Source organism: Bos javanicus, chromosome 3 (assembly GCF_032452875.1).
Source record: "Bos javanicus breed banteng chromosome 3, ARS-OSU_banteng_1.0, whole genome shotgun sequence".
Classification (NCBI taxonomy): domain Eukaryota; kingdom Metazoa; phylum Chordata; class Mammalia; order Artiodactyla; family Bovidae; genus Bos; species Bos javanicus.
Window position 1 is genome coordinate 8,421,581 of NC_083870.1, and position 25,625 is coordinate 8,447,205.

A 25,625-nucleotide genomic window follows, 5' to 3' on the forward strand; every position below is an offset into this window, starting at 1 on the left:
CAAGGTTTGGGCAAGGGGGGGCAAGTGAGGGGAAAAGAGGAAACGGGGAATGGAGAAGTGGAACAAGAGTCAGAAACGGGGGTGGAGATGAACAGGAAAAACTGCCAAGGACTGAGTCTAACAGAGAAGTAGATGGTTGACAAACGCCCTAAGTTTCTCTTTAAAGTGAAAGACGGTAAGACACTGGGAAAGACAAACCAGAAATTTGGGTGTGGGGCCAGACGTGGCTAATTTATTGTGATTTCTCCTTTTCTAGTACATGCACAGAAAGCCTGACAGCTAAGCATTCATGGACGTGTACACACACACGCACGCACGCACAGGCCCATTTGCAATGATGGAGAGGCTGCACAGAGGGCAGGGAGATCCAACGCTGTTCCCCCGCTCACCGGTCTACTTCTCCAAACACAATATCTTGGGTACCTAGGAGGTCAGGGCAAGGAGAAAAAAAAGTGATGTTACCAAGGATCTAGCAGTCCCTACAGTGCCCAGGAGACTGAGGATCTGAGTCTATGCCTGCAGTCTATTAAACAGAGGTGTTTGGTTTCTGTTCCCATCAGAGTTCCAAAGCCCCTTGACTAGAACCCCTCCACTACACAACAGGCCTTGTACCTATGATGGCAACGACGTCCGCCAACATGTGTCCCTTAGACATCTTGTCCAGACCAGCCTGGAGAGATTAAGACAGCAAGTATTAGGCAAGAGAAGCAAGGTGGAGGAGAAGGAATGAAAGTTCATAAAGATCTCAACCATTACTGGATTCACGTATGAAGAGTTAGAATCACTGAGGCTGGCTCTTACCAGGTGAGCAAAACCAGGAGCCTTGATCTTGCATCGGTAAGGGCGGCTGCTACCATCAGACACCAGGTACACGCCAAACTCTCCCTGTCCGAAGAAGGTTGCCTGCCTTCATTAACGGGAAGAACACTTTTCTCTGCCAGTAAAATCCTTTCTATTCACCCTCATGTCCTCTCTTTCACTGATGAACGAGAGTTTAATTGCACATCTGTCTCCAGTCGCCCACTGCACACAGTCTCTCCCCCTGCCCGCCTCACCTTGGGCGCCTCGATGGCTGTGTATGTGGCTCCTGGGGGGACTTGGTAGCCCTCAGTGTACAGCTTAAAGTGATGGATCAGTGACTCCATAGACGTCTGGAGAAAGGAACAAGGCCGCATCCGTAAGCCGGATCCAAACTGTATGGCAGGCCTTTGCACACACAGAACATAATCTCTATCCCCAGGGAGTCTAAAATCCCCCATGTAAGTCAGTGAGCAGAGAAGATACAGAAAGAAGAGAGGAGAGTATTGGAGGTTAACAATCTTACACAGAGAATTCTTTGAAAAAGGAAAACTGAAAACTGGGATTTAATCCAAAGACACTCCTCCCCAGTCACTGCCCCTCATCACCCCCGCTTTTTTCTATCCCTGTAGCCAACTTGGGCAAACTTCGGAAGATGATGAGGGACAGGGAGGCTGGTGTGCTGCAGCCTGTGGGGTCACGAAGAGTTGGACACAACTGGGCAACTGAATAACAACGAGCCAACCTTCATTTCTGCTCGTTTTGGTGGAGACACTTTGGCATCATCAACCTTGATCTCCCCAGGAGGCATCTTGTTCAGACACTGTGAGATGATTCGAATGGACTGGCGCATCTCCTCCACCCGACACAGGTATCTGAAGGAGATGAGACGGACTAAGAACAAGAGACAAGCAGCCAGAGGATTGGATGTGAGGCTGGGAGAACGCGCTGGGCTGAACCGAACAGTGCAGGTAACTTTCTTCACTCCCCTAGTACGGCATCTCTGCTTGGCCTGGGCACCTATATAAAACCTAGTCTTCTGATTTCAGCACTGGACCCTTTCCCAAATCCTCTCCTAGTTTTCTCAGGCTATGTCCTGTAGTATTTCCCTCTTTAGCTACTCTCTTATTAAACATTTTTTTGGAGGTGAGAGTCAAATTGACTCAAAAGGAAAACAGTAGCAAACTCTTCTTGGGGTCAGTAAAGAGCAGTGGAATTTGAAGCTTGGAATCTAGTGGAAAGAGCACTGTATCAGGAGGCTTCTAGTCTCAAGCATTACTGACAGAACAGTCCCAGGCTAATCTCTAACTTTTATGCTTCAGCTTTTTCAGCTATAAGATGCGGCCAAAACTAGTTCTATCCAAGACATAAGGAGAATGTAAGGGTAAAATAAGATGCCACATATGTGAAAGTACTTTAAAAAGCAACCTAATTTAATACACACAGGTGTTCTAATAGATACTATAAAGTATGAGAAAAAAGAAAGTAGCTAAGAGAAAGGTTTTAGACAGGGAAAAAACCAGGGGGACAATGGGCTAAGAAAGGATTTGGGCCTTACCTATCATAGCAGTCCCCTCGAGAGCCAATAGGCACATCAAACTCCACCTGGTCGTAGACATCGTAGGGCTGGGTCTTCCGCAGGTCCCACTGGATACCCGAGCCCCGGAGCATCACCCCACTGCAGCGAGTGCAAAAGAGTCAAGGGCCACTGTCCACAGACCAAGAAAGGAGGCATGCTCTCTTCCTCAGGCTCCCCTCTCCCGCCCGCACACTCTGGGCATGGGATAGAAAGTCAGCCTGGCAAGGAAGGTGCCACAGCTGAAGCCAAGATATTAATCTGGAACCCACCCACCCCTAAAGAGAGAAGCCTTATTCCTCCCACCTAAAACCATAGTTCAGTGCGTCTTCTGCTGTTACAATCCCAATGTCGACTGTCCGATTTCGCCAGATCCTATTGTTGGTCAGCATCTGTTGATCAAGAAAACTGCTGTATGAACACTATTCAAGACACTCCTCAGATACCTCTGTATTTCTTTACAACTGGGGACTAAAACCCCACGCACCCTTCCTGGGGGGAAAAGGGATTCTTACCTCCTCCAGCTCGTCAATCCGAAGAGAAAAGTTCTTGGAAAACTCATAAATGTCATCCATAAGCCCAAGGGGTAGGTCCTAGAAAACAAACGGAGGATCAACAATGAGTACGGAGGCTCTGCTAGGGAGAGCCAGCTCTGCCTCGGAGGCATAGGGTTGGCGCTTCCATCCGAAGTGCTGCCCCCCAGTGGCCACGAAGGATACAAGCAAGGGCTGGCCCTTGAGGCCGCCAGGGGAACCGGCTCACCTGGTGCACACCTCCTGGCCGGACGTAAGCAGCATGCATCCGAGCCCCAGACACGCGCTCGTAGAACTCGAACATCTTGACGGGACACACTGAGTTAGTGACAAAGTCCTGGGTCCCTAAGTCCAACACCATGGTGGTTTACTCCCCCGCCTCCAGCCTTCTGGGGCCCAACCGACACTTCACAACACAAAGCTCCTTAAAAATATAACCCAGGGGATTCCCTGGTGAAAAAGTGGCTAAGATTCTGTGCTCCCAAGGCAGGGGACCTGGGTTCGATTCCTCGTCAGGGAACTAGTCCCATGCCACAACTAAGACCCCATGCAGCTAAATAAATAAAAATACATAACAAAAACTTAAAATACATATATATATAAAACCCAGATTAAATACACCTTCTCCCCATAAATGTTCGCGTTCCTTTTATTCTCACATCCTTCATTCCTGCTCCATCTCAGGTACCTCCTCCCCTTTTCCCATCCTTTCCGCCTCCTCATACCTTCTCCCTTTCTTCAAACATCCAGAAGAAAGGGGTCATAGCCCCAATGTCCAGGGCATGTGTGGTCACAGCCATGATGTGGTTCAAAAGTCGAGTGATTTCTCCAAATAGCACTGTAGAAAGGTGAAGACAGGAAGAGATGGATACAGGAGCCAGGGATCCAGGCTGACAGAACAGTTCTGGGCTCAGTGCTCCTGAGACGGGGGGTGGGATCTATGCGATCCTCACAGTGGGCCACGGGAAGAAGGGGCTGGGGCACACCTCGGATCCATTGTGCACGAGGAGGAGGCTGGATGTTGAGCAGCTTCTCCACGGCCAGTGAGTAGGCCTGTTCATTACACATCATGGATACATAGTCCAGCCGGTCAAAGTATGGAAGGGCCTGGGAAGAGGGAGAAATCTGGGTCACATCTAACAGGCCGAGGAACCCTCAGTCTGGCTGCTAGAAGCATTGTTCTCAGTGGGCATCAGAGGTCAGTGCTATATAAGTCTTCCCAATCTCAGAAGCGGTGGAGGGGGTGTGGGGGGGGGGACCCTGATCTGTCGGGTTTGCCAATTTCCATGGTAAAAATACTCCTACAAGGTCCCATTTTTGACTACCAACGCTACGTAACTGAACAGACAGCACTGGGCAGGGTACCACACCACCATGCAGTACTGCCACTACACAGATGCCACAAAAGCAAACGCCCAGAGAGCATGGCACAGAGGAATGCAGCAAAGTAACAGAATCGGGGACTGTCATACTTCTTACCTTGATTTTTAGTATCTTAACCTGCAAGCTAGCATAATTTAATTTTTAATGATAGCTGTGTTTAACAACTGGCCCACAGAACTGAAAATTTAACAATCTGTTCCTGCGAGCCAGTATGAGCTGGCTGCAGCACACCCCTGCCAAGCTTGTCTTCCGGGCCAGGCGACACCTCTGTCCAAGAACAGTCTATCCAAGATACTGACGGGGAAAGGTAATCTTAGGAGGAAGTTAAGGAAGAGCAAGGATGGAAAGAGACAGGACTCATCCGCACAATACCAAGAAAGCTAAGTCCCAGCTGTTTACTTCAGTTTCCAGGAAGGAGGAGGAGCTAAGGCGCCTCTCTTTGGAACAGCCAGTTCTTGCCCTGATGTCACTGTGACGTGGGATAAAGCTACAGGGGTTAACTCTGTGGACAGTTACCAGAGGACCAGAAACCATCATTGCCGGGACTCTTTGGGAGAATCACATTCTAGTCAGCTGGTTCTAAATCCTAACTCCATCATCCTGTTATCAAGAGCTTTCTTCGTGACAGTAAGAAGAAAAACTTCAGATTCCTATCCCAGGATCCAGTTTCTTCAAATCTGACCCTCACTATTTGGGTCACAGAGTTCTCCAAAAACAGCAAACTCTCACAAACTCCCTCCCGGTCACTCTGACTCACTGAGTATTTCGAAAACAAACTTAGAAAGCTGGAAGATACAAGAATCAGCTGTTAGTCCTGGGGAGCTGACGTCGCTCTCCTCTTTCCCTGACCCCAGGGACGCCAGCTCTGACGTACTAGCATGATATGAGGGCAGGGAAACTGAGGCACTGGAGTAAAGGTAAAGGGGCCAGCCAAAAGTCAGCCAGAGAAGAGTTAGGAGTGTAGCTCTGGCTCCAAAGCCTTTCTGTTGGGTAAACCAAATCCAGATAATTCAAGCCCAGCATCCCCTGCCACATCTCTCCATCCTCCCAACCGAAACTGTCCTGATAACCTAAACAGGGTTCCCTCCCAACCCCCACAACACCCTCCTTCTCTGGGCTTCTGGGCCAGCAAACCGGCAAAGCCCCAGGTTAAAGCATGCCCAGTCCTGTCGGCAGGCCCCGCTCGCCCCACACACCTGCAGATAGGTCTTGTATTCAATGAGCTTCTCAGTGCCCCTCGCCCCACACACCTGCAGATAGGTCTTGTATTCAATGAGCTTCTCAGTGCCCCGGTGCAGCAGCCCGATGTGGGGGTCGCACTTCCGCACCATCTCCCCACTCAGCTCCATCACTAGCCGAAGGACTCCATGGGCTGCTGGGTGCTGGGGCCCAAAGTTCAGGGTCAGGTTCGACACCAGTGTGTCCTTTGGAGGGTCCACATCTGAGAAGTGGGAAATAGTTGAGCCAAATGGTGATTCCTTTGAGAACCCCCAAAAGACAGCAAGGAAACGCATCTCCCTGTATACTTTCCATCTCACCATTCCACATCCTGCTAATTTCCCAATCTTTAACATAACCAAGAAGAACACCATCAGCTGGGGAAAAGGGAAGGAGACCTAAACTTTCTGATGAGAGGGAGAGGGACCATGAACCTCACTCTTTCCACATCTCTCAGAATACCTTAAAAAAAATGATAGATAACATTTATACAGTCCCTATAATATGCCAGGCACTACTCTAAGCATTTTATTTATTTTAATTAATTTAATCATTTCAACAACCTTATTAGTAACTATCTTACTGAAGAAACTGAGGCCAGAAAGGATAAATGAATTCCCCCGAGTCAGTAAGTGGCAGAGTCAGGATTTAACTCAGCCTGGGCAGCTTCAGACTCCACACTCTTAACCACTAAGATACACTGCTCTCCAGCTGTATGCTGAATGTCCAACTAACTGGGAAATGTATATGGCACCCCACTCCAGTACTCTTGCTTGGAAAATCCCATGGACAGAGCAGCCTGTTAGGCTGCAATCCATGGGGTCACTATGGAGAAGGCAATGGCACCCCACTCCAGTACTCTTGCCTGGAAAATCCCATGGATGGATAAGCCTGGTGGGCTGCAGTCCATGGGGTCGCTAAGAGTCGGACACGACTGAGCAACCTCACTTTCACTTCTCACTTTCATGCATTGGAGAAGGAAATGGCAACCCACTCCAGTGTTCTTGCCTGGAGAATCCCAGGGACGGGGGAGCCTGATGGGCTGCCGTCTGTGGGGTCACACAGAGTCGGACACGACTTAAGTGACTTAGCAAGAGCAAGAGCAATACTTCATTTTTACCACTACTAATTGACAGCTTGTACCCTCAAGAGGCTTACTATTTAGTTTGGGAAATAAGTACATATGAGAAACTAGTAACACAGGTCAAATTTACAAGTTGCCAAGTAAGTTGCTTGCTGCTGCTGCTGCTGCTGCTAAGTTGCATCAGTTGTGTCTGACTCTGTGTGACCCCACAGACGGCAGCCCACCAGGCTCCCTCGTCCCTGAGATTCTCCAGGCAAGTACACTGGAGTGGGTTGCCATTTCATTCTCAAATGCATAAAAGTGAAAAGTGAAAGTGAAGTCGCTCAGTCATGTCTGACTCCTACGACCCCATGGACTGTAGCCCACTAGACTCCTCCGTCCATGGGATTTCCCAGGCAAGAGTACTGGAATGGGTTGCCACTGCCTTCTCCGGTAAATTGTTTAGCTAAGTATTTAAAGAAAGGAAAGAAGTCTGTGATGACTTCGTGGAGGCAAGATATAGGCTGCTTCTTAAATACAGGGAATGATACAGATATGAAGAGAGAAGAGGCATCCTAGGCTATGGAATGAACATATGTCAAATCTTAGAAACAAGGAAGTAAGTATCTGTGGAATTCTTATCTACCAAGCGGCAGAAGATTAGTGTTGGCAGGCAGTGGGGGATATGGTTCAATTATCAGGATTATTAGAAACGCTTAGGGAGGCCTGAGCACAAGCCAATCACTACACTGAGTGGTTTATGTTACTAGCATCTTTTAATCCTTACAATAACGCTATGAAAGTAGGTACTTCATTCACTAGTAAATGGAGGGTTGAGATCTGAAACCAGACTCTACTTATGCAACCAAAATTCTTCACCCTGGGCTTTGGAGTCAGACAGACCCACGTACAAATCCACCTGTGTCCTCGATCACCTTTTAATTTCCCTACACCATGATTTCCTCAAAACTGAGATAATATCACTCTCATAGGGTGCGTTTCCTTGCTGTCTTTTGGGGGTTCTCATAGGGTTATTGTAATGACTAAGTAAAATAACAGAGAAGGCAATGGCACCCCACTCCAGTACTCTTGCCTGGAAAATCCCATGGACGGGGAGCCTGGTGGGCTGTGGTCCATGGGGTCGCTAGGAGTTGGACACAACTGAGTGACTTCACTTTCACTTTTTGCTTTCTTACATTGGTGAAGGAAATGGCAACCCACTCCAGTGTTCTTGCCTGGAGAGTCCCAGGGATGGCGGAGCCGGGTGGGCTGCTGTCTCTGGGGTCGCACAGAGTCGGACACGACTGAAGCAACTTAGCAGCAGCAAGTAAAATAACGCATACAAAAAACACTCAGCACATGATAAGCACTCAGCTATTATTACTGTTAAGTTTTCTGAAAGGTAACTGGAAGTTCCTCTAAAGGTTTTTGAGCAAAAGAATGAATGGCATAGTATAAAACAATGTTTAGGGAAGATAAAGGTGATGAAATTGTACAGGACAGCTGAAGGGGAACTAGATCAGTGCAGGAACCCATCAAAGAGATTCCCAAGATAATCAAGGTCTAATATAAAATAAACCAAACCAACAAAGGGCAAGATAACCAGATGTGAAACATTACTACAAAAGAATCTGCATGGTTTGGTGACATATTGAAAATAGACATGGGGGGGAAGAAAGAAAAAAGAGCCAAAGGTGACTGAAAAGTTTCAATCCTAAGGGATTAGGAAAATGAGGGAGTCATTGATCAAAATTAAAAATCACAAGAAGGGCTAGTTTTATGACGGGGTGGGGGGGGAGTTTCATATTTAGAAAGGTTTCATTTGGGTGCCAGTGGGAAAACACTCCTTTAGCACGAAATATATTAAACCTCTGGAAAAAGCTGAAGCTAAATATATAAATATGGTAGGGATCTTCAAGCGTTGTCTGGACTCTCCTCTTTCTTTTCCGTTGGAATATTCTACTTGATAAATACCTCCTATTATCATTATTATCATATGTGGTGAGTTGCAAGTAGACTATTGCAAGCAAAAAGAGTTGGGGGCTAAATTTTGCCTCAGACAGACAGCTCAAGAGCACTCAGAAATCAGGGTAGGCCAGGGAAGTGTATAGGTTGGGACAGTGACCCTGGGCACTCACCATTCCAAGGGGGAGGTTTCCAGTGGGCTGTTTCCTTGGTGGGGTACATGACAGCACCCCCATACTGCTCTGCCCATTCCACATCTGGCTGCCACTGCCGAGCACCCCTGGGGAGGTAATGACAAATCCTAGACAAAAGGCCTGAACAGTGCTTGGATCCTCTGTTCCCATTCACTTTCACATGGGCCCTGGGAAGCGTGTCTGGGATTCATCAATGCCAAGTCCGTGACAGAGCTGTGTAACTCTGGCAGAACAAACTGGAACTCTAGAAGTTCCGTTCTTACTAATAACATTCCCGGAATCACTTCACCCAACAACCCTATGCATGCAAAGATAGGGATCCCAGGTCCTTTAATTTATGGTCATATTCATGGTTCCCATCTTAGTGAATACGAATCCAAGAAAGGCGTTTATTCAAGGTCAACCGAAGAGTAAGAAAAGGGGGGTGGGGCATGATCGCTCCTTGGCTCTGCTCAAGTATGGCCAGAGGGATGCACTGAGGCCCGGGGATTCTTGGTTTACGTTCCTCCTTTAAGTCCATCGGGGTTGTTTTCCTTTTCTTTCATAGCGTCTAAGGAGACTTTTCACCAGTCGCGCCCCACCCCTTATGGGGCTGGTAGGAGCAGCCGGGCGTATGGGGGGTGGGTGACATATCGCTAATGCTGAGGGGCAGCGTCTCCCTCCACATGATTTCAGCCCTGGCAGATGGAGTTGAAACAATCTTTCCTCCTTCCTCCAGAACAGGTACCGCTGGATCCCGGAACCCGAGAGAGCAGGCCAGGGAGAGGGGTCACGGGCCCGGGTCATTCTTTCCTAGGGGGTCATAGGGCCCGTGGAGCTCCCAGACTCGAGAAACCCCAGCCCTGGAGACGGCGCAACGGGCGCCGCCCTTGGTCTCACCTGCTGGGCTGAATCGGCAGTCGGACCCCAGCCCCGGGCCGCAGCACCTGGGCCGCGGCGCCCCGCAGGCGGCGCAGAGCCCTGAGCGCCGCCATCTTGCCCGCCGTGCACTGCTGGAAGGAGAACCTGGCGGAAGTGCCTCTAGCGCGCCTCCTTGCGGGCTTCCCGCGTATCGGCGCCACGCACCCGCCCTTTTGCAAGCTGGCTGGGTCGCCGCTCGCTAACCTGACACCATCCGGGTTCTGCGCCTCGGCTTCATTTTCGCTTAAACACCTGAGGCTGGGGACCGTGCTTCCCACCGCTCCTGACGGGCTCTTCAAAGGCTGAGCCACAGAAACTTGCCACCGCTGCCGCTGGCAGCGGCTCCCCTCACGCAGCCTCGCCGCGCTGCCCGTGCTCGCCTTTGAAAGTGTCCTGCCGCCCGGTCCCAGACGCACACTGACATGGAGACCCTTCCCCACTTTCTGCCTGCGCCGCTCTGTTGCTGTAGTCCTGCCCTTCTAGGGTAGCGCCAGGCTTTGCCAGTTACCTTCTTATCCCCAAATCCAAAAGATTTGGAGCAGAGGGAGCTAGCTAATTTCCAGATGGCCTAAATGGGTTAGGGAAAAGGGGCCCAAGTGGGACTGGGCGGGTCTGAGAACTCCCGCCAAACCTGAATGGAAAAAAAGAGGAGGAGGCCAAGGCCACCAGCATTGGAACAGGCTGCTGGGGTGTGTAGGAGTCGCCTCATCCTAGCGGAGGAGAGGAGGTCCCCTGTAGGTGACCCTGATATCTGCCAGCTTTCCAGAACCTACAGAATTACAGACTCGGTAAATGCCCTTAGTGATCCCTAGCATCCCACTTCCATCCCTGGTCAGTCTCCTTTACCTCATGTGTTTCTGACCTGGCCTCTCCCGTGGCCAATGGCATAGAAATGTGGTACCATAGGAGTCTGATCCCAATTCTGTGCGGTACAGACAAAGAGGAGTTTCCCAGCCTTGGATCTGGTTCCTGTTCTCTTGGCCTCTAAGCTGAGCTCCAGCTGGGCCACCCGTTGAGTTTGCACATCCCTTCCACTTGGGGTCTGGACAGAGGCTTTCCCCCAGATATCCCCCTGAGAAGGTCCCTGGGCCAGAGCCCACCAGCAGTGCCGCAGGGTGGGACAGACAGACCAAGAGAGTGGCAGACACAAGTAACTCTTAGCTTCAAATAAAGAGGGGAAAGGCAAACTTCTAGTTAACCTAATGGGAACTGTACCAAAGGGTGGGGCCATATCCCACGCTGTGGGAACTGACGATAAAGACTGGGCAGCCCCCAAGAGCCAGGCAGAGGCTGGGCCTCCCTGCCCCCTTCATTCCCCTTCGGCTCCCTGGGCCTTGTCTCCCTGAAACACAGTCAATGTGGTAATAGTGTGGGAGAACGAGGTGGGGACTGCATTTTTTTTTTTTTTTTTTTTTGCCTTAATCCAGCCTAAGAGGTATTTCCCTGGTGGCACAGCAGTGAAGAATCCACCTGCAATGCAGGAGATGCAGGTTCCATCTCTGGGCCGGGAAGATGCCCTGAAGGAGGGCATGGCAACCCACTCCAGTATTCTTGCCTGGAAAATTCCATGGACAGAGGAGCCTGGTAGGCTAGAGTCCATAGGGGTCGCAAAGAGTCAGACACAACTGAGTCTCACACACACACACACACACACACACACACACACACACATAGACGCGTGTCAGGATAGATGAGAAATCAGGATAGACTCTGGGCTGCTTGGCCCTGGGGGCAACTTGAGCTAGGGTGAGGGATCCTGGGGGGCTGCCTAGGACACTGCATCTTTTGTGCCTCCGGCCTGCTGCCAGCACCCCCCACACACTCACACACTGCCGCTGTGGCTCTAAGGCCCTTTGTCTCTCACTGCTTAGTCACCCCCTTTGTCCTCGTCTCAGATGGGGGTAGAAAGGGGTGGTAAGAACCCTCTGGTGATAGCTCCTCTTGCCCCTGCCCCTTCTGGTCTCCTAGCCTTTGTCTGACTCCTGCAACATCAACCCCCTCCACTTAGGACCAGGGTCCGGGTGTGTGGTGGGTCCACAGGCGGGTGTGGCAGTCAGAAGCTGGTGGGTGATACAGGAAGCGATGGGCACCAGGGCAGGTATTAGCAACCTGAGCAGGAAGGGAAGGGGAGAGGAAGTGTTCTAGCGGATGTGCTGTGGAGGACAGGAGGTGACAAGGCAGAGAGTGAATAGGGGCATGGGGGTAGGGGCAGGTGGTCCACCGCTGGGAAAGGAAAGTGCTGACTGCACTCGCCTTCCTGGGGATATCCTGGGGAAAGGAGTGGCCATAGCACGGGCTGAGCAGAAATCGCCCCTACTTCTGACCCCTTTCCTTCCTTGCCTTGGTAGTCCACCCCCAAGACTCCTTTGCTGAGTTCTCTCCAGTCCCGAACCAAGGGAATCATTTTGTTTCCTTTCCCAAACATTACCTCTTCCTCCTCAAGCACTCTCCCCGGCCTGGGCTCTGGGCTTCTGTTTCTCTCAGTGCCTTAAGTTTCCTATATACACAATGCTGCATCCACTCTCTCCTGCCCCGTGGGGAATGAGAAATAAAGATTACTAGGTATTCCAGGAAACATTGGGTTCTTAGGACAAAGTGGGGCCAAAAAAAGGGAACCAAGTGGGGATTCCCTCTGATGGACTGACACAGGGTGTATCCTGAGCAAACAAGTCTTTCCTGTGCTGGGGGTTGACTGACTTGAGGCTGGGGGAGGGGTTAGGGCAGTTGAGAGTGGGTAAGAGCTAGGCCCGGAGCCTGGGGGAAGCTCCTGGGAACCGGGCCAGGGAAATGGGGAGCCAGGAAGTGGGGAGGGGGAGCCCTGGGGGGAATGGAGGCGGAATGGCTGTTTGGGCGATGGAGGGGGCGGGGAATGGTAATTCAGGAAGGGGGAGCCTAAGGGAAAGAGAAGGGAAGCAGAGGTGCCACCCTGGGCCTTTCTTCTATAAAAGTCCTTAATCCTGTCTGCCGTGGCCTCTGCCTGCTTCATGTGCCCATTCTAGGCAGACTCATCGTGCCTTTGAGGAGTACTCTTCCTGATCACTGTCTCCTTGCCTGTCCCTTCTTCCAGCCTCCTGTACTCTCTCCAACTGCTTGGTTCCTGAGCTGTGTCAAGTCACCTCCTTTCTTTGTTCTGCCCTCTTGATACTTCCTTACCTGTTCCCCACCCTCTTTCCCTGGCAGCTCACTCATTTCCCTTGGCCCTGGAAACCAGCCTATAGGCACAGAGAGCATCATGAAGGATCCCTGAGAAAAGGATAGACAGTGGGAGCAAGAATTCTCCTGGGACTTTGATCCTTTCTTTGCGTGTTGGTCAGGCCCTTTCCCTGACTTCCTACCCCACCAAAGAGAGTGAGACAGCTGAGAGCCGACTTCGGAGTTTGGGAAAAGGCTATGTCATCAGCTGGCCCAGTGCCTGGGAGAGTCCCCTCTAGCAACTGGGACTGGGCAAGTCCCATTTTTTTTTTTTTTAAAGAAAAACAAATGGATTTTTGGGAAGCAATGAGACACCCATCTGAGTTCTGCCACCAGAGCTCTGGGCTGAATGGCTTATAGCTCAGCCAATCGTAGCAGCTGGGGATGCTTAAAAAGAGCTGGCGCGGAGAGAAGCTGGGAAGAACTCACAGAGAGACCCACAGACACATAGACACGGGAGAGAGAAAAGGAGAGACAAAGACACGGCGGAAGGAGGCAGAGAGAGAGGACAGGCATTGAAGCGAAGCCAGAGAGAGTCTGAGAGAGCAGAGGGAGAAGCCAGAGAAGCTGCAGAAGACACAAGCAGGGAGAAACAGACCCAGGAGAAGGAGGGAGTGGGAGGAGAGTGTGGAGGAACCAGACCACTAGGCACTTCTCCTAAGCCTAAGGGCCAAGTTTTCTCCAACTCCTCTGAAGGTCCCCGGGCCCTCTGAAAACTCTGCCTCTGACCCTGGCATGAGTCTGAGCCCCCAGGCTGCAGAGAGGAGCTTTTCGAAGCCGGGACAGGGAGGACTTGGTGCCCAGATGGCCTCAGTCCCTCCCAGCTACAGCATCAGTGCCATGTCCCACATGGACTCGCATCCCGGGAGGGGCTTGGCGGACGGCTGGCTGTGGGGAATCCAACCCCGCCTGCTGCTCCCCACTGTGCCCGTCTCCGGCTCCAGGCTAGTGTGGCTGCTGCTGCTAGCCTCCCTCCTGCCCTCAGCCTGGCCGGCCAGCCCCCTCCCCCGGGAGGAGGAGATCGTGTTTCCAGAGAAGCTCAACGGCAGCGTCCTGCCTGGTTTGGGCACCCCTGCCAGGCTGTTGTACCGCTTGCCAGCCTTTGGGGAGATGCTGCTGCTAGAGCTGGAGAAGGACCCCGGCGTGCAGGTTGAGGGGCTGACGGTGCAATACTTGGGCCGAGCGCCTGAGCTGCTAGGTGGGGCGGAGCCAGGCACCTACCTCACCGGCACCATCAACGGAGATCCGGAGTCGGTGGCATCTCTGCACTGGGACGGGGGAGCACTTTTAGGGGTGCTGCAGTACCGAGGGACTGAACTCCACATCCAGCCCCTGGAGGGAGGCGCGCCTAACTCCGCTGGGGGGCCTGGGGCTCACATCCTACGCCGGAAGAGTCCTGTCAGCGGCCAGGGCCCCATGTGCAACGTCAAGGCTCCTCCTGGGAAACCCAGCCCCAGCCCCCGAAGGGCTAAGGTAGGCAGTCCTGGAGTCCGTGTCCTGCCGTGTCTGTCCTACTGACCCCCATTCGTCTTCTCTCCACCCACTTCCACTTCTGGCCCGTCTGCTGCTCCCCTCCCTTCTGCCTGCCTTTTCTTTTTCCACTAGCCTCCTTCCCTGGGAAGCTTCTGGCTTCTCCCTGCCCCAACCCTTCTTCTGGCCAGATCGCTGATCCCAAGGGGTGCTTCCCAGAGGTGGGTCAGAGACTCTGTGCTGGGAGTGACTGCTGCCTCTCCCCATCCCGCCCCTGCGTAGCTATGGCCCTGGCTATCCTGCTGGCACAGTCCCCAACAGTGAGGCCCTCCTAACAGCCCCCTGGCCTTGACTCTTTTCTGGGCCCCAAGTTTGACTTTCACCCCACCACCAGCTAAAGGAATGAGGTTTGAGGCCCGAGGGATTGGCCTCTGGCTTCTGATGCTGTCTTCAGAATTGTTCTGGCAAACTACCAACTAGGGCAGGAGCGGACAGGGAGGCAAGGCACCCTGAAGTCCGTTCTGGTCGGTCCTTCCCACACTGCGGACTGACTGTAAGGCTGCCTGAGGCTCCATCCTTTCCTCCCTCCCACTCCCGCTCTCCCCCTTCTTCCCTTCCTCCCTCCCTCCCTCTCTAGCTTTAATCCAGACCAGACGCTCCCTCCGCACCCGCCACGCTGAGATCTGGCCCTGGCCCTAGCTGCTGACTGAATTATTCCTCCAACCACACAGGGCAGACACGTTGCAGCCCAGCCCTCTAGCCCCAGTCCTGCAGGCCCCAGCCACACTTGGGCCTGGAGGACCCCATGGTCCCTCCCAGAGGCCGTCCCAACTGGTTTTCACTTCAGGGGCCCACACAGCCCTGGGACGTGGCCTCCCTATCCCCTCCTCTTCTCAGAACCAACAGATGATTTCTCAGAGTTACCGCAAAAGCCCAGGGATTTGGAGTTGTCGGGGGAGAGGCCTCACCAGACCCGTCAAGAATCCCATGGGATATGTGAGGCCCAGCTGGCTCTGCTGAGTTCCAGACCTAGGAAGTGAGGGAGGGGAGAAGTTATCCACGGGTCTGGGAGGCTATTTCAGGATCCTCTTCCCCTCTTTTCCTCTGCAGCGCTTTGCCTCACTGAGCAGATTTGTGGAGACTCTGGTGGTGGCAGATGACAAGATGGCGGCATTCCATGGTGCAGGGCTCAAGCGCTACCTGCTGACAGTTATGGCAGCGGCGGCCAAGGCCTTCAAGCACCCGAGCATCCGCAACCCCGTCAGCTTGGTGGTGACTCGGCTAGTGGTTCTGGGGCCAGGTGAGGAAGGGCCCCAAGTGGGCCCCAGTGCCGCTCAGACCCTGCGCAGCTTCTGTGCCTGGCAACGAGGACTCAACACCCCTGACGACGCGGACCCTGGCCACTTTGACACAGCCATTCTGTTTACCCGGCAGGTGAGGCCCCGGGCAGCACCTCAGGCAACGCCCTGCACAACTCCAAGAAGCACCGCTGCACAGACTCTAGTGTAAATGGTGCCCCTGGGGTAGTTCGACATGGTGCCTGGCCCCAGCCACACTGCCAGTGCCATCTTGGCCCCGACAGTGCCGAAGGCGAAGTGCCCAGGTCCCCACTAATCTGGATCTCAGCTCAACGCACCCCGCTGTCTTGTTCCCTCATGCAGTGTCTCTGATCCCTCTCCACAGGACCTGTGCGGAGTTTCTACCTGTGACACTCTAGGCATGGCTGACGTGGGCACCGTGTGTGACCCCGCCCGGAGCTGCGCCATTGTGGAGGACGATGGGCTGCAGTCAGCTTTCACCGCTGCTCATGAACTGGGTAAGCTGGCGGTGGGGTCATGGGGCACGCATGAGGAGTGAGAGGGCTATCAGGGGTGAGGTGAGACAACGGTGCGCTCACCAGCGTACAAGTGGAGGTCACCAGGTTTTTCTTCCTTCTCCCCAAGCCTCAGTCCAGGGCCACTACCATTCTCTGCTCAGAATGTAGACAAACACATTTTTCTATTCAATGAGATAGTGTGTAGAAATCTACTGTGAACTTGGGTGTGTGTGTGTGTGTGTGTGTGTGTTTGGAGGGGGAGGTGGGACAATGTTGAGAGAGATTATTCACAAGAGTCAGTGATAGAATGGATGGAATCAGGGTTGGGAATGTTGGCTGTAAGGAAAAGTGAGTAGGGAGGGCCCCTGAATATATCGGGGGGAAGGGAGACAGAGAGATGGGGGCTACACACTGAGAAGCCCTTGGAGCACCAGAAGGACACTGGGGGCAGAAGGAGATGTGGAATGGATCTGATCCTCCAAAGCTGCAACCAGGCTTTGATGGGTCTGCAGCCCACTGAGGGCCCAGGGATGGGATTCGTGGCCACTAACAGGGCCTCTGCTCCACAGGCCATGTCTTCAGCATGCTCCATGACAACTCGAAGCAATGCACTGGTCTGAATGGGCCTGAGAGCACCTCCCGCCACGTCATGGCTCCTGTGATGGCTCACGTGGATCCCGAGGAGCCCTGGTCCCCCTGCAGCGCCCGCTTCATCACTGACTTCCTAGACAATGGCTTCGGTAAGCAGATGGCACTCCCCTCGCCCTGTGCAGGACACAGTTCCTGCCCCCTGCATAGTACTTCCTCTTCTGTCGTATCCCACATGGGCCAAATTGACTCTCTCCAACATGCTTCCTCTACATGTGGGATGGGGTGAGAAACGTTGCTGCCTTTATGTGGTTCCCACTTCCTCTCAGGATGAATAGCACAACTACAGGAGGCAAGTTTTGGCCTCAAAAGAATTAGAACTGACCTTCTGAGGGCCAGAACTGTTTGACACCAGAAGGGGCCAGTTGTGAAGGAGGCCTTGTCACTTGAGGTGTGCAGACTTAGCAGTATGACTATGATCGAACAGTGCTGTTGATGAGAAGCAGATCAAGAAGTCTGTATTTGGTTAGACTAGGTAGGAAAATCTAGTGCTGTGAGCTCCTCTCCTGATCCTACTTTTTGATGTGTGTAGATGTGTGACTGTAAGTTACTTCACTTCTGCATAGCCGATCTGTAAAAATCTGTAAAATCTGTAAAAAAAATCTGTAAAATAGCACCTGCCTCACAGGTGCTGGCCATGATTAAACACATATTGCTGGTCAAGCATTTAGTCAGTGCTCATCAAATAAACATCGAATAAATTACAGCTGCTATTTAAAGCTTCTTCCAGTACTAGAATTTGTAGGATCCCTCAGCCACCCGGGAACCCAAGATTTCAGCTGATGACCAGCAGGCCCCTCTGCAACCTCTTGCTGACTTCATAACGCCCCTGCCTCTTTTCCCAGGGCACTGTCTCCTAGACAAGCCGGAGGCTCCTCTGCATCTGCCCGTGACCTTCCCCGGCAAGGACTACGACGCTGACCGCCAGTGCCAGCTGACCTTTGGGCCTGACTCGCGCCATTGTCCACAGCTGCCGCCGCCCTGTGCTGCCCTCTGGTGCTCTGGCCATCTGAATGGCCATGCCATGTGCCAGACTAAGCACTCACCCTGGGCCGACGGTACCCCTTGCGGGCCTGCACAGGCTTGTATGGGTGGCCGCTGCCTCCATGTGGACCAGCTCCAGGCTTTCAATGTGAGATCCAAGGGCAGGGGTGGGGCAGAGGGCCTGGGGGAGTGGTGACTGGCCCTGAGCCCAAGAGAGTATATTGATCCCACTCTTCCATTCTGTCCTTCTGCAGGTCCCACAGGCTGGTGGCTGGGGTCCCTGGGGATCGTGGGGTGACTGCTCTCGGAGCTGTGGGGGTGGTGTCCAGTTCTCTTCCCGGGACTGCACACGGCCCGTCCCCCGGAATGGTGGCAAGTACTGTGAGGGCCGCCGTACCCGCTTCCGTTCCTGCAACACCCAGGACTGCCCAACTGGCTCAGGTGAGGAGTGGGAGGTAGGGAACCCCTTGGAAAGCATTGGGAGAGCAGAAAGCACTGTCCCTTAAGTTCAGGGACCAAGGAAGTGTTAAGGGTCCTGCTGTTGAGGGGAGTGACAGGCAGTCTGTGGGGTAGAGAGCTGTCATGCTGTCTAGAAGGTGTGAGAGGCTAATGGGAGGCTGGTGGGGCAGTGTGAGGGAGAGGGGCTCTGACTGTCCATTTTTAACCTTACAGCACTGACCTTCCGCGAAGAGCAGTGTGCTGCCTACAACCACCGCACTGACCTCTTCAAGAACTTCCCCGGGCCCATGGACTGGGTTCCTCGCTACACTGGTGTGGCCCCCCGGGACCAGTGCAAACTCACCTGCCAGACCCGGGCACTGGGCTACTATTACGTGCTGGACCCACGGGTGAGGACCAGAATGCTCCAGGGCCTTGTCTGTGCTCACTCACCCCCCCAGAGGCCCTCTGCTTTCTGATGGCCAAGATCCAAAACAGCGCTATTGCTGGAGTTCCCACGGCCATGCCTGGCCAGCCCAGGGCTCCATTCAGACTTCTCTGTCTATGGGTATTTGGAAAATCAGCCCTGGACTCTGGAGAAGTTGTCCATCAGGACGTGCTAGCCTGTCCCATTTCCATCGGTTTCTCGGTCTTCCTCTCCCCATCTTCCACTGCTCCATTTGGTGAGAATGGAAGCCTGTGGCCTTTTGGGCATGGCTCTGACCCCCATCGGATGGGCTGCTCTGTTGAATTACAGTGGTGGCCTCACTGAGCTCATGGGGGGCCAGTCCCCCACTAAACAGGCCTGGAGAGGGTGATGGCCCTGCCCCGCCCCTCTCTGTGATAGGGCCCTGGGCTGAAGCTGAAGAAGGAAGAACTAGACTAGCAGTCTTGCCTCCTTCACCCTCTTCTGGGGAGAATGCCTACTTGTTGACTGCCCTCTAGTGTCTAGCTGGGACACTACACCAAAGTTTAGGGCTTGGTGTTCGGACTCAGACCTGCAATTCCCGTGTTGGCATCTCCTCTTGCCAGCTGTGTAACCTTTGAGCAAGCTCCTAATCTTTCTAAACCTCAGTGTTCCATCTCTACAAACCTCAAATAGTGGTTGTGAGATTTATATGGCACTTAGCACAGTGTCTAACTCAGTGTGAGCTTCTGAAAATGGTGGCTTTTATCACTGTCATTATGATTATCATCCGTTACAGAGCCTGGGGTTCCTTCCGCATTCCATCCACATCCCCTCCCTGATGGGATATGGTTTTTGTTTGGCTTACCAACGCCTTTTGATTTAGGAAGACCCTTTCATCACTCCCTCTCTTCTCCTCAGGTGGCAGATGGGACCCCCTGTTCCCCGGACAGCTCCTCAGTCTGTGTCCAGGGCCGCTGCATCCATGCCGGCTGTGACCGCGTCATTGGCTCCAAAAAGAAGTTCGACAAGTGCATGGTGTGTGGTGGGGATGGTTCCAGCTGCAGCAAGCAGTCTGGCTCCTTCAAAAAATTCAGGTTTGTTCACTTCCACCTTCCTGGGGATATAAAGGTATCCTCAACACTGTTTCTCCTCTCAAAGAGCTGACTTGGGAGTCTAGTAAGGGACACAAACAGACCCCTGCTCCAGAGTGTCAGCCTGGGCTTGCCATGAGGGCCCTGTGGGCATTGGGGAAGGCTTCCCCAGGAGGCGACCTCCCTCCTGGAGGGAGTAGGGATTGGAGCGTGCCAAGGAGGGGGGCTTAGAAGGGTACCTCAAGAAGGGGCGGCAGGTGTAAGGGCCCACAAAGAGGGAGAAGGACACATCTGCAGATAGCTCAGATCTAGGCTGGACAGCTCAGGAAGGTCTGGGGAGACAACTGCTGCACACGTGTGATGGTACAAACCCTGCTCAGAATGGCAGAGAGGGTTCACCGAAATGCTGAGTTCTCCTCTACTCGAACACAGGTACGGATACAACAACGTGGTCACCATCCCCGCTGGGGCCACCCACATCCTGGTGCGACAGCAGGGGAGCCCTAGCGTCCGGAGCCTCTACCTGGCCCTGAAGCTCCCCGATGGCTCCTATGCCCTCAACGGTGAATACACGCTGATCCCGTCCCCCACAGACGTGGTACTGCCCGGGGCCGTCAGCCTGCGCTACAGCGGGGCCACTGCAGCCTCGGAGACACTGTCAGGACACGGGCCCCTGGCTGAGCCCTTAACGCTGCAGGTCCTAGTGGCTGGCAACCCGCAGAACGCCCGCCTCAGATACAGCTTCTTCGTGCCGCGACCGCGACCGGTCCCCTCCACGCCACGCCCCACTCCCCAGGACTGGCTGCGTCGCAAGTCACAGATTCTGGAGATCCTCCGGCGGCGCTCCTGGGCCGGCAGGAAATAACCTCACCGTCCCGGCTGCCCTTTCTGGGCACCGGGGCCTCGGACTTAGCTGGGTGAACGAGAGACCTCTGCAGCGGCCTCACCCCGAGACATCGTGGGGGAGGGGCTTAGTGAGCCCCGCCTCTCCTCCCCGCGCTACCGAGCAGGCTGGCCCTGCCGGGGTTTCCTGCCCTGGATGGCTGGTGGATGGAAGGGGCTGGGAGATTGTCCCCTATCTAAACTGCCCCCTCTACCCTGCTGGTCACAGGAGGGAGGGGGAAGGCAGGGTGGGCCCCAGTTGTATTTATTTCGTATTTATTCACTTTTATTTAGCACCAGGGATGGGGATGAGGGTCAGGGTCCTGGGGAAACTGATCCCCTGCCTTCCTAGCTCTCACCCTGTCTAGGAAATCCAGGGTGGTGGTGATAGGTGTATGTGATCTGTGTGTGTGTGTGTGTGACAAAGTGTGTGTGTGTGTGTGTGTGTGCGTGTGTGTGGTTCATCCTGCCCAGCTTTCCTCTCCTTGAATTTTATTTTCTCGGAAAGGAAGAGTCAAGGGTAGGATAGGCCTTCAGGGAGTAAGGGATTATCATATTTTTTAAATATAAATTGAGTTCTGCTATTTATGTGCTCCTTTTGGAGTCAGACAGATGTGGGTTGCACCCTGATTCCACATCTCTGAACGTTAGTTTCCTCATTTGACGATAATAATACCTCCTTTGTAAATTTGTTATAAGGATTAAATACTGTAAATAAAGAACTAGCATAATGCCTAGCACTCAGTAAGTGCTCAACAAATGGCAACTGCTGTCCGTTGTTGTTATCACCACCTTGCTGTCCTCGGCGACTGTCTCCAGAGTCTGCAGTGCATCTGAAGGTGGCAAAGATCTGCATCAGTGGTGCCTGGCCTCGCCCCCAGGCTCAATTCCTTTGGTTGGCAGAGCCCTAGCCTGGATTTTGAAGGACTGTCAGAGAAAGGACAATCCTGTCCCTGATACCCGGAGGCTCCCAACCACGTGGAGACTTAATAAACACTGCAGTACAAGCACAGTTGACAAGAACATGAAGGTGAAAAATAACAAGTGTCAACATATACAGTGCTTAGCAATGAGAGTGCTAGGTGAGGGGGTCCTGGGGAGGCTATTTCAGGAAGGCCACTGGAGCAGGCGCTGGTGGGTCTAAATCTGAGTTGGGGTTCAGCATCTTATTAGCTGGTAGTGGTAGATAAGTCACGGATTTTGAGCCTTAGGTTGCTCATGTGTGCAAGAGGGCTAAAAATACCTCTTCCCACAGGGTTATTCTGAACAAATGTTACAGTATTTTCAAAACCGTGAAGACTGTACCCATGTGAATTACCCTTGTGAGTACTGAGTAACAGGCACAGAGTCCCTAGAAACCAGTGTAAACCTAGCAGACTTCTTTGAAGACGTGAGGTTAGAATGGAATTTAAGAAGAGGTGTGGGAGATAGTCAGGAGGGCCCCAAACAAAAAAAGGCGTGGAGAAGCTGAGGCAAGGGGGAGCCAATTGTTCAGTGGTGGCAGAAAACACCTGAAGGGCAGTTGGATACTAAACAATTCTATTTTTCCTTCTGACTGGGTGACTTTGATTAAAGAAACAGGCTTGTGATAGGGTGGCAGGTAGACCCTGCAAGAATTTGGAGTCTTGAGGCAGGAGCAGGACTGCTAGGGATTAAAGAAGGTCTAAATGTGGAGGTGAGGGAGGAACTATAGGTAAAGAAGACCCTGAGGTGGAAGTTGAGGAAGAGGAAGCAGGGAAAATAGAGGTGCTTCAGTCTGCCTTAGTAGCTCCTGCTGGGCTGCCATGCATTGCTTGGGATATAGGGGATTAAGGCAAGCCATAGACAGTGGCGGTGTGTGCCGTGCTCACTGGGGCTGGGCTTCGTTGCTCACGTTCTGTACCAGGCAGTGCCTTGCACAGTGCACTGGAGTTTGTGCCACCGAGCATGGCACTTGCTCCCTCAGCAGCACCGGGAACGGAGCAGGCCCCTGCTCCGCTCCATCTCTTCTCTTCGTCGTGTATGGCCCCACTGCTGTGCTTGGCCCTGGCCCTTCCTCCCATCCTCCTACCAGCGAGGCTAGAGGAGGGAGAAACAGGAGAGTGGGACAAGGCCAGAGTGATCTTCAAATGTTTCATCTAAGTAGCAAAATTGGGCCGCCAATAACATGAGCTAATGGTATAATCAGCCAAGTTCGGTCCTAAGTAGACCTGAGGTACAAACGCAAACAATACATGACTAAAGATGCTCACCGCAACCTGGGGAAATGTTTTGTAGTATACCTCTGCAAAGAGAAAGATAGGATGATATGAAGAACTGTATAATAAAGGCAAACTGAACTGATGCCCAGGCTTCAGTGGGCTCTGAGGTTTCAGGAGGATGAATCCTGGGATTCCCTAGTGGTCCAATGGTTAGGACTCCGTGCTTCCTCTGCAGGGGATACAGATTTGATCTCTGGTCAACTAACATCCTGCATGCTGTGCAGTGTGGTCAAATAAAATAAAATAAAAAAGGAGAGTGTCCTGGGCTGGGCCTTATGAACAGGTAATTATGATACCCCTTCTTACGTTTCTTTAGTGTCTATGGTAATTCACACTTTGTAAATCACTTTCATATGTACTATTTTAAGAGAAAGCCCTTTTCTCACTGAATAAGGTTCTGACTGCCATGAAGAAGTTTTTCCCAGGAAGGCGCTGAGCTCAGAGGCCACCTGTATGATTGGGCGGGTAGGTGGGTGGAGTCAGACAGTGAAAGAGAAGAGAGGGCTGCTCCCCAAAGAGAAGTGATGGGCATTCTGGCCCTAAATCCCAAGCAAGGCCTCACCCCTTTCCAGAATGTTCTCATCATAGCACCCTCCCCAGAACAAGGCCATAGACTACCTAATATCCTGATGTCAGGAGTCCAGCAAGTTCTTCCCATGGATTAAGGAGTGCATACCTCACTCGAAGAGCCAGGATGAGCCCTGACTCCTCAGTCTGCCTAATCTATTGCCTTCATGGGGCTGAGCTGGGGTATGGATGGACAAACAGAGGAGAAACAGGAATAACAGGAGGGAGGAAAGCACGGAGACAGTTTAGATATCTGGTCCTTAAGGGGAAAAGAATGATGTTGAGCTGAAGAAAGAAGAATCAGTGACTGCTGGGAGAGCCCAGTCCTTTCAGAAGTTCAAGCAGAGACAACTATTTTATAGGATGGCAAGGGTGACTGTGTGTTTGAGTGGGGGAGGAGACTGAAGCAATAGCTGTGACTTGGACCAATTTCTTTTAAATCTTCCTGTCCCTGAGATTCTCTGTTTTAGTGGTTAGAGCAGAAGAAATCTGGGCATTTGTCCAATCACTAATTTTGTGGTGGGAGTGGGAGAGCCAGTGTTTGGGGTGGGATGTATGCTGTGGAATGAGCTATTAATTTACATTTCCACCCCCTCTCTAGCCCCACTTCTTTAATTTTCACATAGTATTATAATATTTTATTTTCTAAAATACCAGAGTGATGGTAAGTGACAAAACCTTCATCTCATGGTCAGGACTTGTTGGGGAGGAAGGAGGAAGAGAGTAGAACTTAATGTATTAACATTTTATTGTTAATACGTATAAGAGGATGCTTCTGAACCAGTTGAACACCTTCCTCATTGACTGTTGCTGGGGGGAAGCCAAAATCATTGGCAGCAAGAGTAACCAGCTGACAGCTGCAGGAAACCACCAGTTCTTAAAAAACCACTCTGAAAGAGGCGGGCGAGGGGAAGGGGGGGCAACAATGCTGAAAACTTCCTCAGACAGGACCTTGTATGGGGACAGGCCCTGAGTACTTACGTAGCTTTAGGAAGGAAAGGGAGGGCAGGAAGTAGATTGGAGGCATCCCTCATAGTCTTTGGGCAACCAACAACAGGCCCTGCAGATCCAGTAATAAATTTCACCAACGGTGACCCACGTTGACACACATGTTCAAATACGGATGCAAGGAAGCACTGAGAAGCTGGAAATGTGGTCTGAACGTGGGTCAGAGGAAATAAATTAATTGACTTAATCACACTTACCTGTTCAATAAATAAACCAATTAGGTTATAAACCGGAATCAAATCATTCTCTCACAGTGTCTGGAAAGGACACAGATTTTTGCAGTTGGACTGAATCTAAGCTTTGCAAGAGCCAAGATGCAATGGCATGATCTTAAATTACTTGATCAATTATTATATTATATAATCTAATATTATATTGTAATAATAATATTATTATTACTTGGGCTATTTTGTAAAAATTTGTGCCAAAAGTTCTAGGTTACATTCAGGGGATAATAAAAAGGAAGACATGCTTTCTGTCCTCAGAGAGTTCATAGTCTGATGGCTCAGACATTTGGGTAAGACAAAGATTTTAGACATGTGTGACAGGTGTCAAGATAGAGGGGGGGGTCATAGGGTATGAGGTCACAGAAGTGTTCCTAGAGGTATCTGCCTCACCTTTGAGAAGTAAACTGTAAGCGTTTGTGGAGAGTAGGGTAGTGGTGGAAGAAGAAAGAATTTCTGCTTGCTAGGTCAGCTCCCAAGCTCTTCTCCGGTATGCAAAATCAAAATAAAGCAAACAGACTTGAAGCTGGTGGATAATACCTGTAAGGAACTGAGTAGTTGGAAGGGGTAGTTTTGGGAAGAAGCTACCATCTCAGTAGAAAGTGTTAAGTGGCAGGGGAGGATTTTAAAGACATTGAGCTGTGCATTAGAATGTGCTCTTGCTTCCCTCTCCCTTCCCCCATGCCTCTGACGTCTCCTGGAGAAACTAAGTAGAGATTTGTTGCTGTTGTTGTTTAGTCACCAAGTCGAGTCCGACTCCCGGACTCTTTTGCAACCACGTGGACTGTAGCCTGCCAGGTTCCTCTGTCCATGAAATTCTCCAGGCAAGAATAATGGAGTGGGTTGCCATTTCCTTCTCCAGGAGATCTTCTTGATCCAGGGATTGAACCTACGTCTCCTGCATTGGCAAGTGGATTCTTTACCACTGAGCCACCAGGGAAGCGCAAGTAGAGATTTAATTATTTTTAGTTATTAGACTGGGTTTCTTCTATTACGTTGTGTGTCATGACTGGGCCTCTAGGGGCC

The 25,625-nt window shown here is 51.9% G+C and overlaps 2 protein-coding genes across 4 annotated transcripts; one reads left to right on the plus strand and one right to left on the minus strand.

The window, feature by feature from the left end:
• Nucleotides 1-204: 204 nt before the first annotated feature.
• NDUFS2 (NADH:ubiquinone oxidoreductase core subunit S2) lies at nucleotides 205-14,072 on the minus strand. Of its 3 annotated transcripts, none has more exons than XM_061400568.1 (14): nucleotides 14,044-14,072; nucleotides 8,710-8,816; nucleotides 5,487-5,731; nucleotides 3,894-4,014; nucleotides 3,633-3,745; nucleotides 3,137-3,211; nucleotides 2,890-2,967; nucleotides 2,681-2,766; nucleotides 2,357-2,476; nucleotides 1,544-1,673; nucleotides 1,056-1,151; nucleotides 802-885; nucleotides 613-670; nucleotides 205-423 (listed from the first exon to the last, which is right to left on the minus strand). In XM_061400568.1, exons 1-14 carry the CDS (start codon nucleotides 14,055-14,057, stop codon nucleotides 386-388), a joined length of 1,365 nt encoding a protein of 454 aa, XP_061256552.1. In that variant the 5' UTR covers nucleotides 14,058-14,072; the 3' UTR covers nucleotides 205-385. The 3 variants fall into 3 exon arrangements, with proteins under 3 accessions (XP_061256552.1, XP_061256574.1, XP_061256563.1); XM_061400590.1 differs by lacking the exon at nucleotides 14,044-14,072 and adding an exon at nucleotides 9,610-9,770 and having other exon boundaries at nucleotides 5,541-5,731; XM_061400579.1 differs by lacking the exon at nucleotides 14,044-14,072 and adding an exon at nucleotides 9,610-9,737.
• ADAMTS4 (ADAM metallopeptidase with thrombospondin type 1 motif 4) lies at nucleotides 13,139-21,326 on the plus strand. Its single transcript, XM_061400554.1, has 9 exons — nucleotides 13,139-14,295; nucleotides 15,403-15,726; nucleotides 15,976-16,108; nucleotides 16,678-16,848; nucleotides 17,602-17,888; nucleotides 17,995-18,181; nucleotides 18,413-18,588; nucleotides 19,506-19,681; nucleotides 20,111-21,326. Exons 1-9 carry the CDS (start codon nucleotides 13,558-13,560, stop codon nucleotides 20,541-20,543), a joined length of 2,625 nt encoding a protein of 874 aa, XP_061256538.1. The 5' UTR covers nucleotides 13,139-13,557; the 3' UTR covers nucleotides 20,544-21,326.
• The last annotated feature ends 4,299 nt before the right edge of the window (nucleotides 21,327-25,625 follow it).